We start from the raw sequence: 12,347 nt of genomic DNA, 5'->3' as shown, positions 1-12,347 counted from the left end.
CTCAACATATTAAATGTTACATAATAATATTACTATTATTTTTGACTAGTACTACTTTATTGCTAATTTTAGGTTTAAATATATATTAGTAATAATGTCCGATTGAATATACGATTGCATGTCGCGGCTGCATTCCTGGTCATTTCTTATTGGCTTACGTCAGAACACGTGACACCATCATGCGCAATGGTACACCTTTATATTTACATCATGCGTTTTCCTTAAGAAGAAGTTTCAGACTCACGTACGTACGCTCGCACGCACACAAGCAAAGCGAGTTTGTCCGTCAAGGTGCGTTCACATAAGCGCGTTATGGAGAATTCACACTGCGTCTGATACGTTGAGTATTGAGATATCACGAATCTGCTTGCGCTGACTTTTTGACAATCGTTTGTAGTTTCGTTTTGTTTGTAGTTGAACTGTTCAAAAGGTATTAATTAACATTTGTTTAAGGGGGGAATCTGGTTTAGGAGCCCGAAAAATGCAGAATGTTTAGGAATTTTTTAAAGTAGGTAAAATAAAAGCAATTACTCCCATACTTTTAGAATATATTATTGTATATTTAAACTACAAAAATTAATTTTTTGGATTAAGAATATAGCCGTTAAGCCGATGAAACAGGAAGATGCTTGTAACGCCTCGCCGCTGCAGTTGGTTCATTGTGTACATTCTGGAGAGCGTAAATCTTGTGTGAAACAAACGATTCAAAGTGTTTTATTAATTTTACATAATTACCTTCGAAGTGAACCTAAAAAACCAAAAAAATAACGAAAATTGAGAAATTGACACGATTCTGGAAAAAAATTTCATTTTTCACGAAAAAAAATTTCGTTTTTTAGTGCAAAAAACTAGTCTAATTTAATTTTTTTTACTCTGTCTTAGGTTCACTTGGTAAAGAAACAAATAACGAACAAAATGAGCTGAGATAGAACTCGATCGGTTAATTAGATTTTTCTCTATCGTGTACACAAGTTTAGAAAATACGGGTTTGAGAAAACAACATTTAAAGGTTTTGCAACCGAAAAGTATAATTTTTTGATAACTTACAGCAGTCGTAGGTTAATCAGCAATTCCTGCTCCATACAGGAGCCTTTCAACTTCCTCATAAAATTCATTTTGTACCATTTGACTGGCCTCGATTTTTTGGACCCGGTAAATCAGATTCCCCCCTTAAATAAAAAATAGCTAACTTTGCCATTTCTTAAGATATCGCGAATCCGCTTGCGCTGTCTTTTTGACAATCGTTTGTAGTTTCGTTTTGTTTGTAGTTGAACCGTCAAAAGTTATTAACATTTGTTTAAATAAAAAATAGATAACTTTGCCATTTGTTGAGATATCGCGATTCCGCTTGCGCCGTATTCTTCAGAATCGTTTGTAATTTCGTTTTGTTTGCAGTTCAACTGTTCAAAAGGTAATAATTAACATTAGTTTAAATAAAAAATAGCTACCTTTGCTATTTGTTAAGATATTGCGAATCCGCTTATACTGTCTTTTTCAGAATCGTTTCTAGTTGTTCCGTTTGTAGTTGGACTGTCAAAAGTTATTAACATTTGTTTAAATAAAAAATAGATAACTTTGCCATTTGTTGAGATATCGCGATTCCACTTGCGCCGTATTCTTCAGAATCGTTTGTAGTTTCGTTTTGTTTGCAGTTAAACTGTTCAAAAGGTATTAATTAACATTTGTTTAAATAAATAATTGCTAACTTTGCCATTTGTTAGATATCTCGGTTCAACTACAAACGAACCGAAACAACTGCAAACGATTCTAAAGAAGACTGCGCAAGCAGATTCGAGATATCTCAAAATTTTAAAAATTTACAAAAAGCAATGAGATCATTAAAAAAACCTTATAAAGGTGAAAAAAGTGCGCCAAGTACATAAAAAATCTCACCTTGTACGCAACAAAAAGTTTAAAATGCTATTTATAAAAATCAAAACTAAATATGAAATCAATAATCAATAGTTAACTAGCCAAGTACCTCGAAGCAATTCAGTTTGAGTATTTTATCCAAATGTTTTCCATGCATACTCTCTTATCACATGACGACATTGAAGTACTTGGCGTGCCCGGGTCGCATTTAAACATGTCCTACCTATAATCTGTACTTTACATGTAAATTATGTGTATCGACTAACAAGAAAAGGTACGAAAGTGTCCCCCTCCGATTTTGATGAGCTTTGAATATGTTGTTTTCCAGCTCAAAATAAGGGACACGTATTTTTTTATACGTGCCCAACTCACTTTTAGGGGGTTAAACACCCCTTTGAAAAAGTCGGTGTTTATCTTTCGAGGCGAATATCTTGGAAACTATTAAAGATAGAAAAATTGTTTTCCAATAAAAAATGAATGGCTTTGAGAGTACTTTAAAAGAGAATAAGGAAAAAAATTTTTTAGTTTTTTATTTTTCAAAATACCCCCACCACTCATCACTTTTTTCAGAATTTTGAAATTTTTTTATCACCAATAGAAAGCTTATTTTTTTACGAATTCAACCATGTATAATAAAGTTGCGTTCCGAGAAATCATTTTCGAGAATTAATTACAAACGCCTCCGTATATACGCTATTTGTGCCCGTCAATGTGACCGATTTCTTTACGCAACACATTTTGTCCGCATCTTCTCTTAATAACAGATGACTACATCATAACTGGTAAAACATATTTTGTAACGAACAAAAGAGAACTTTAATATGTCAAAAGTCAAGTTGAATGCGTCGTGTAACAGATTACTATGCGGCGAGACAGACTAATTTTAGATGCTTCCTTTATTAATAACAATAGACGGATAGATGTATACATATTACATGTTGCACTTATTTATCACTTATTGTTTTAGGTAGATATGATATTAATATCTTAAGACATCATAGATCGCAGCTATTTCTATAACTTTAATTTAAAATCTACGGAAAAGATGAAATAGGTGAAAAAATTGAATTGTAATAGAACAATACAAGAACGTTGTAAGTGATATGAAATAGATAATGTAGACATATATATATATATATATATATATATATATATCATTTGAGCAGTAGTATAAAATGCCGTCACTTTGCCAGCGTCACTCTAGTACGTTACACTGTCTTATTGTGTACTATTATCGCAGTATGTTTTGTACGGCCTTTTGCTATTAATGGGCAAGAGCAGCATTATGGCAGAGAATATTTATTAAAATGTTTATTAGAAAATAGAACAAAGATCAGGTCTGTTCATAATGCTGGAGAGCATAGCAGAGATATTGAACAGTTAAGAAATCGTGTAGAATTTATACGTAATAAAGATAGTAGAGATGAAAGTCATCGATGAGTCAGGATGAATAATACGTAAATGAAAATTAAGATTTTTTTCAAGAAAGGTAACTAAACTTTAAATACTTATATAATTTAAATAATAAAATAAAAAAGTAATATGTATCAAAATATAATAATTTTTTTACAATTTTAACTTACAATTTTAGTTTGCAACTAATTGTAAAAGGATTACGGTAATGACGAGGAAGTACAGGCATGTGCTATGGGATCCCTGGTAATGGAAGTCTGCACCTATCTTCTAGTTTGGTCGAGGAATAGTATAAGGGAAAAATAGAAATAAACACACATATATTATATTATATATTTGTTTATTAAATTATATTTTATCAATGTTTTTATTGATGAAAATAAACAATTTTGTTATAATATGTAATATAATGTATTGTGTAACAATATTGAAACCAAATTACAAATAAAACAAATTGTTAATACAATTTGGAATAATGTAAATATTTATGGGTCAAAATTATAACAAAGATGATGGTCATGAAAGAAATGTTGTATACAAAGAGATTTCTTACACCATGCGCAAGTAATTATAGCAATGCCGCCGCAAACATCGCGTGTCGGTTTAAAATTTTTTTTAAAACAAAAGTCAATTGGCGTTTCAAATTCCGCTGGTCTATGTTCTATATAACCGCTTTTATACCATGTATATTTAAATACATTTCTAAGTCTTGGTGATGAAAATTGAAAATGTGTTAATGATTGTAATTCTAAAATGGCATCTCGCAAATGAAGGTTGATTTCTAAATTTAGAAGTATGACAATATCCGAAAAATGTTTTATAAAATTTTTCCACAAGCGAAAACCATACATATCTAATGGTTGTATTCGACCCGTTGTCCCTGCTGGTATAGTTAGAAAAAATGCATCTTCTGCAGATTCTGGTTTATTTCTTGCAATTACATTTGGACAATGTCCACTCCAAGAATCCAGTAACAAAACCGATTTAGAACCAACATTTGGAAAATAAACTTCTCTTAACCAAATCTCAAAATGATGTGATGTTAATTTTCCAGATTGAGAAGCCATAACATAAATATTGTTTTCTCTAAACATTACTTCTTGTACTCTCGGACCGAATGATCCAGTGCGTTCTTTTAAAACAATAAAAAGAGGCGGTAATAATCTACCATCAGCTGAAATTGTCGGTTGTATAGTGTAACTATGTGTAGTTGCCGATATCGACTGTGCCGTGCACTCAACCTTTTTTGTACCTTGGATTGCTAAAGAACGACCAGAGTGAAATTCTAATTGAAATCCGCTTTGATCTGAATTATAAACATTTTCAAGTCCATAGCGCGTAATATAATCTTTAACATTGTCAATAAACCTATTGCTTTTGGTTATCAGATTTTCTTTTGATTGCAAAGTCTTTTTTGTAACAAATTTTGTAAGTTTTCGGGAAACAATATTATGTGCTAGCTTAAATCTTTTTACCCATCCAATTGATGCTGTAAATCCTGCATTTATTTCCTGTTGCGCTTTCAGGACCCATCGAGTAATATCAGTGTCGTAAATAATTACTCCTTTCTCAAGATCTTCTTTAAATTTCTCTAATGTATATGATGCAATTTCTTTCAGCTTCTGCAATTTAGTTCCACCTCTATTCACTTGTTCTTGCCATCTTCGTAATTGGCGTAAGGATGTTACTTTCCGAAATCTATGTTTCACAGACTCGAGAGGTTTTGTCTTAATTGAATTAACAGGTTTCCAAAACTCAACAGCATTTCTTTTATATTCAATTGGAATATCATCATTTACACATATCATTTCCTTTACATATGTTATTTCGTTTTCATTTTCTTCTTCCTCTGCTACTGGTTCTGTTTCAGGTATATCAAATGAATTTTCAAAATCGAGAGAATCTTCTTCTTCAATTTCGTATTTATCCTCGTACATTTTTTGCAGCATGTTTTCTATTTTCTCTTTTACTTCCATTTCCTCATTTGTAACAGGAGTTTGTGGCAAATTAAAAGTAGCAGCAGTAAACAGCAGTATTATGACGTTTCTCGGATTGAATTGCATTTTGCTTTAAAAATTATACATAATAAATTACGTACATACATGCATACATGTTTAAAACATAATTAATAATCGTACTTAAAGAATAGTAACACATTTTATTGTATTTACATTATAATACGGCATTTAAATACATATTTTATTTTATTCTCATTTTAATAACAAGCATACATAGTATTGTGTACATTTTTAAAATCTTTGTTTTTCAAGGGAGGTCTGTTTCAATAAAGAAGTTGAATAACGTAATACATAAACGTCTGCGTATTTTCTACATATTTTCTACAAAAGATCCGAAGTACCAAGAAATATCTTTGCTATACTGTAAGAAAAACATGACTAATATAAATTTATATTATATTTGACAAAAAATAATACAATTGTAAAATTGTAAAAAAAACATATAAAGATTAGTAGACATTTTCAAAATATCAATACATACCTACTACTCGTAGCTATTAATAATTCACACTGATAATAGTACACGATAAGACAGTGTAACGTACTAGAGTGACGCTGGCAAAGTGACGGCATTTTATACTACTGCTCAAATGATATATATATATATATATATATATATATATATATATGTCTACATTATCTATTTCATATCACTTACAACGTTCTTGTATTGTTCTATTACAATTCAATTTTTTCACCTATTTCATCTTTTCCGTAGATTTTAAATTAAAGTTATAGAAATAGCTGCGATCTATGATGTCTTAAGATATTAATATCATATCTACCTAAAACAATAAGTGATAAATAAGTGCAACATGTAATATGTATACATCTATCCGTCTATTGTTATTAATAAAGGAAGCATCTAAAATTAGTCTGTCTCGCCGCATAGTAATCTGTTACACGACGCATTCAACTTGACTTTTGACATATTAAAGTTCTCTTTTGTTCGTTACAAAATATGTTTTACCAGTTATGATGTAGTCATCTGTTATTAAGAGAAGATGCGGACAAAATGTGTTGCGTAAAGAAATCGGTCACATTGACGGGCACAAATAGCGTATATACGGAGGCGTTTGTAATTAATTCTCGAAAATGATTTCTCGGAACGCAACTTTATTATACATGGTTGAATTCGTAAAAAAATAAGCTTTCTATTGGTGATAAAAAAATTTCAAAATTCTGAAAAAAGTGATGAGTGGTGGGGGTATTTTGAAAAATAAAAAACTAAAAAATTTTTTTCCTTATTCTCTTTTAAAGTACTCTCAAAGCCATTCATTTTTTATTGGAAAACAATTTTTCTATCTTTAATAGTTTCCAAGATATTCGCCTCGAAAGATAAACACCGACTTTTTCAAAGGGGTGTTTAACCCCCTAAAAGTGAGTTGGGCACGTATAAAAAAATACGTGTCCCTTATTTTGAGCTGGAAAACAACATATTCAAAGCTCATCAAAATCGGAGGGGGACACTTTCGTACCTTTTCTTGTTAGTCGATACACATAATTTACATGTAAAGTACAGATTATAGGTAGGACATGTTTAAATGCGACCCGGGCACGCCAAGTACTTCAATGTCGTCATGTGATAAGAGAGTATGCATGGAAAACATTTGGATAAAATACTCAAACTGAATTGCTTCGAGGTACTTGGCTAGTTAACTATTGATTATTGATTTCATATTTAGTTTTGATTTTTATAAATAGCATTTTAAACTTTTTGTTGCGTACAAGGTGAGATTTTTTATGTACTTGGCGCACTTTTTTCACCTTTATAAGGTTTTTTTAATGATCTCATTGCTTTTTGTAAATTTTTAAAATTTTGAGATATCTCGAATCTGCTTGCGCAGTCTTCTTTAGAATCGTTTGCAGTTGTTTCGGTTCGTTTGTAGTTGAACCGAGATATCTAACAAATGGCAAAGTTAGCAATTATTTATTTAAACAAATGTTAATTAATACCTTTTGAACAGTTTAACTGCAAACAAAACGAAACTACAAACGATTCTGAAGAATACGGCGCAAGTGGAATCGCGATATCTCAACAAATGGCAAAGTTATCTATTTTTTATTTAAACAAATGTTAATAACTTTTGACAGTCCAACTACAAACGGAACAACTAGAAACGATTCTGAAAAAGACAGTATAAGCGGATTCGCAATATCTTAACAAATAGCAAAGGTAGCTATTTTTTATTTAAACTAATGTTAATTATTACCTTTTGAACAGTTGAACTGCAAACAAAACGAAATTACAAACGATTCTGAAGAATACGGCGCAAGCGGAATCGCGATATCTCAACAAATGGCAAAGTTATCTATTTTTTATTTAAACAAATGTTAATAACTTTTGACGGTTCAACTACAAACAAAACGAAACTACAAACGATTGTCAAAAAGACAGCGCAAGCGGATTCGCGATATCTTAAGAAATGGCAAAGTTAGCTATTTTTTATTTAAGGGGGGAATCTGATTTACCGGGTCCAAAAAATCGAGGCCAGTCAAATGGTACAAAATGAATTTTATGAGGAAGTTGAAAGGCTCCTGTATGGAGCAGGAATTGCTGATTAACCTACGACTGCTGTAAGTTATCAAAAAATTATACTTTTCGGTTGCAAAACCTTTAAATGTTGTTTTCTCAAACCCGTATTTTCTAAACTTGTGTACACGATAGAGAAAAATCTAATTAACCGATCGAGTTCTATCTCAGCTCATTTTGTTCGTTATTTGTTTCTTTACCAAGTGAACCTAAGACAGAGTAAAAAAAATTAAATTAGACTAGTTTTTTGCACTAAAAAACGAAATTTTTTTTCGTGAAAAATGAAATTTTTTTCCAGAATCGTGTCAATTTCTCAATTTTCGTTATTTTTTTGGTTTTTTAGGTTCACTTCGAAGGTAATTATGTAAAATTAATAAAACACTTTGAATCGTTTGTTTCACACAAGATTTACGCTCTCCAGAATGTACACAATGAACCAACTGCAGCGGCGAGGCGTTACAAGCATCTTCCTGTTTCATCGGCTTAACGGCTATATTCTTAATCCAAAAAATTAATTTTTGTAGTTTAAATATACAATAATATATTCTAAAAGTATGGGAGTAATTGCTTTTATTTTACCTACTTTAAAAAATTCCTAAACATTCTGCATTTTTCGGGCTCCTAAACCAGATTCCCCCCTTAAACAAATGTTAATTAATACCTTTTGAACAGTTCAACTACAAACAAAACGAAACTACAAACGATTGTCAAAAAGTCAGCGCAAGCAGATTCGTGATATCTCAATACTCAACGTATCAGACGCAGTGTGAATTCTCCATAACGCGCTTATGTGAACGCACCTTGACGGACAAACTCGCTTTGCTTGTGTGCGTGCGAGCGTACGTACGTGAGTCTGAAACTTCTTCTTAAGGAAAACGCATGATGTAAATATAAAGGTGTACCATTGCGCATGATGGTGTCACGTGTTCTGACGTAAGCCAATAAGAAATGACCAGGAATGCAGCCGCGACATGCAATCGTATATTCAATCGGACATTATTACTAATATATATTTAAACCTAAAATTAGCAATAAAGTAGTACTAGTCAAAAATAATAGTAATATTATTATGTAACATTTAATATGTTGAGAGAGAAAGAGAGAGATAACGTAAGAAAGATAAGGTTTTTCTTTTATGTACATACAATATATTTTTTAATGTTATTTTATTAATAAGAATATTACTATTGTGTATATACACATATATACACAATATATACACACGTTATACACATATACAAATATATATTTTTACTTTTGATTACTTAATTTATTTATGTTGTATATTTCTTTTTACATTTCTTCCTATGCAAAAAATACTTACGTTGTTTTTATTCTTTTATTATCACCTTCATGACATGTATTTTTCCGTTTCTTTTCCAGATTTAATACTTTTGTAGGGATGGAACCTTTCTTTAATCGCCAAATCTGCCTAGCAGATACATTCTTTTGCCGTGGCTTTGTCCATATCATTTCAAAGCAGTCATCATTGAAATGAAGACTGCACACCGTTGCTAAAATTATGTTTTACAATCTATTTACTAGTCTGTGTCAAAATATAATATAAAAGTGCGATTGTTTATATAATACATATTGATATAAATTATAACAACTCACCAGAATCAGTTTTTGTTTCTTCTTTATTTTTTCTGCAAGCCTTCAGCCATTGCTGCAGAAGAGAAGGTTCTTTTGGGAATTGAAAAAATTTTATTTTTTCACTTACTGTACGATTCGTACAATTTTTAACATAACAGTACGGCATAGTGCTTAAAAAAGAAACATAATATATAATCAAAAGAAATTTACATAGAATTTAAGTTAGTGCACCCATATGTGCACTGTGCAGCCATATTGGATTTTTACATTTCTGGTCATTTCTGATTGGCCATTTATTTAGACGACTGCGCATTCACGGGACTGGTACACCTTTATATTTACATCATGGGAAAACGGAACGTCACAATCTAGCATACGATTACGATATCTCAGGATAGACTGCACCAATCGCGTTCGGAGTGGTCGCGATCGAAAGCTTGCATCCATATTATGTTATTAAAGTGCCGTTAGATTTTTACATAAGGCTTTAGTTTCTGAGATATTTTAATCGAAAGTTAGGGTGACGTGAAATTCCGGATAAGCTACTTGGTAGCGCGCGACGTCTATGCAGTGGCTCTCACCGCTCGGAACCTTGTTCTTTATATACTTGGCGTCGCGACGCCACCGCGTCGCTTGATTAGAAATGTATAATATTAATTATTAAGTCCTGAAAACTAAAAACACGAAGGGGATAAAAATAATTGATGGTTTTTGCGAAAACAAACAGAAGTTAACCATGGTTGACGGCATGCTGGTGAAGTGGGCAAAGACTACAAAGAGATTTATGTTGGACCATCCTCGAGTTTTTTTCACAAATGCGGACAAAGGCAATTCTACAGTTGCCCTGGATGTCAATTATTATCATTTAAAAATGAATAGCTTATTAAATGATACAAACACTTATTTAAAATGTAATAAGGATCCCACAAGGTCTGTGATAAACAAACTTCGAGACCTTCTACAAAGGTGGAAGAAAGATGGATACATAAGTGATACTCAATATCGCAGTTTGTTGTCAATTGATGGTGTATTACCTAGAGCGTATGGGTTTCCGAAAACACATAAGAAGGACTGTCCGCTGCGAATCATAGTCTCTTGTACGAACAGCCCTTTGTACTACCTTTCGGCGTTTTTGCATGACATCATATATAACAATATAAATTTTCCCAACAGCCATGTTAAAAATAGCTTACAAATAGTTAATGATTTGAGAAACATAGAGTTAGGGTCAGACTTAGAAATTATTTCGCTAGATGCAGTCTCTTTTTTTACGAATGTTCCGTTGAATTTGGCGATTGACAGCATTAAGAGTAGATGCCCAGTGAAAACGTTTTCGGTAAGATGGTGTAAAGGCACCGGCAACATGAGAGGGCGATGATGGCACGGAAAAACGCAAAATGTTCCATACGTTGCCGGTCATCATGACGTTATTTCCTCTTCTGATTGGTCAGCCGCCATGGCGCCATGTTAAATTCGTTATGATTCTTCATTGTAATAGTACATTTGAATAACGCAGGGCTAACATGGAGACTCTAACTTGGCAGCCAACCAATCGGAAGAGGAAATAACGTCATGATCACCGGCAACGTATGGGACATTTTGCGTTTTTCCGTGCCATCATTGCTCTCTCATGTTGCCGGTGCCTTTACACCATCTTGCCGAAAACGTTTTCACTGGGTGGGATCTCATCTCTGAGGGCACATCCACTCCGTTTAAGGAATTTATAAATGGTCTTGAACTTGTGTTTAATTCAAACTATTTTTTGTTTAATGGAGTGGTGTACGAGCAGATTTTTGGTACACTGATGGGTTCTCCAATATCTCCAGTTATTGCAGACCTGGTTTTACAGGACATAGAAATAAAAGTGTTCAAAGAGTTAGATTTGAACATACCAGTGTATTATAGATATGTAGATGACATATTGTTGGCTTGCAAACGTGAGTTTTTTGATAAAATTTTAAAAACTTTTAATTCGGTTCATAATAGATTACAGTTTACGATTGAAGAAAGCAAAAACAATGTCATCAATTTTTTGGATGTGTCTATACATTTTAACCAAGGTGTGGTGAAGTTTGATTGGTTTCACAACTTTCTCTGGAAGATATCTCAATTTTTTTCCCATCATCCGGTGGCACATAAACGTGGTGTGATATATGGATTAGTAGATAAAGCGTTAAATGTTTCTGATTCTCAATTCCATAAAGAGAATTTGGATTTCGTTGTTATTACAAAACGGGTATCCTTTAGATTTTATTTTTTCTAACATAAATACTAGATTAAAGAAATTTTGTTATGGAGTGCACAATACTGAGAATTCAGATAAAGATAATAAAAAATATTTCACAATACCTTACGTAAAGGCAATTTCGGAGTTATTATCTAGAAAAATTAAAAAATACAATTTTAATATGTCTTTTAAACCGCTTAATTCTCTGCGCAAGTTTATTACAAATAAGAAAGATACTATCGATAAAATGTCTCATAGCAACGTCGTTTATAAGATCTCATGCTGTGACTGTGATGGTTCATATGTTGGTCAAACTAAGAGACAGTTACATACTAAGATAAATGAGCACAGAAAGGATATTAACAAAAAGACAGGAATTCCATCAGTTATTTCTACACATAAGATTGAAACAGGGCATGATTTTAAGTGAAGTGATGTTGAGGTATTGGACAGAGAAAGTTCATATAAAAAAAGATTGACTTCAGAAATGATAAACATAAAACGACAAATTAATCCACTCAATTTGCAAAACGACACAGAGTCATTACCAAATGAGTATCTTCCTATATAGAGTTCTGTTTTTCATAACAACCTTGGTTTACCTTGAATCTATTTGTTCACTTGTTTTTGATCTCTCTGAGATGTGAGACGCTCGTGATATCAGTCTTACTTTAGATAGAAGAAGAAT

At 32.2% G+C, this 12,347-nt stretch overlaps 1 protein-coding gene and 1 long non-coding RNA gene across 2 annotated transcripts; one reads left to right on the top strand and one right to left on the bottom strand.

Moving 5' to 3' along the window:
* The first annotated feature begins 3,268 nt into the window (after window positions 1-3,268).
* On the top strand, window positions 3,269-3,588 carry LOC113562195. The gene is made up of 2 exons (XR_003406723.1): window positions 3,269-3,361; window positions 3,464-3,588. It is a non-coding gene; the product is annotated as an uncharacterized LOC113562195 (long non-coding RNA).
* A 5,524-nt stretch (window positions 3,589-9,112) lies between these two features.
* LOC113562178 (THAP domain-containing protein 1-like) lies at window positions 9,113-9,817 on the bottom strand. Its single transcript, XM_026970622.1, has 2 exons — window positions 9,454-9,817; window positions 9,113-9,350 (listed from the first exon to the last, which is right to left on the bottom strand). Exons 1-2 carry the CDS (start codon window positions 9,596-9,598, stop codon window positions 9,157-9,159), a joined length of 339 nt encoding a protein of 112 aa, XP_026826423.1. The 5' UTR covers window positions 9,599-9,817; the 3' UTR covers window positions 9,113-9,156.
* Between the last annotated feature and the right edge of the window lie 2,530 nt (window positions 9,818-12,347).

This window comes from Ooceraea biroi, chromosome 6, assembly GCF_003672135.1.
Source record: "Ooceraea biroi isolate clonal line C1 chromosome 6, Obir_v5.4, whole genome shotgun sequence".
NCBI lineage: Eukaryota > Metazoa > Arthropoda > Insecta > Hymenoptera > Formicidae > Ooceraea > Ooceraea biroi.
Note: the sequence above shows the minus strand (reverse complement) of the source record. Positions and strands in the feature narration are given on the sequence as shown.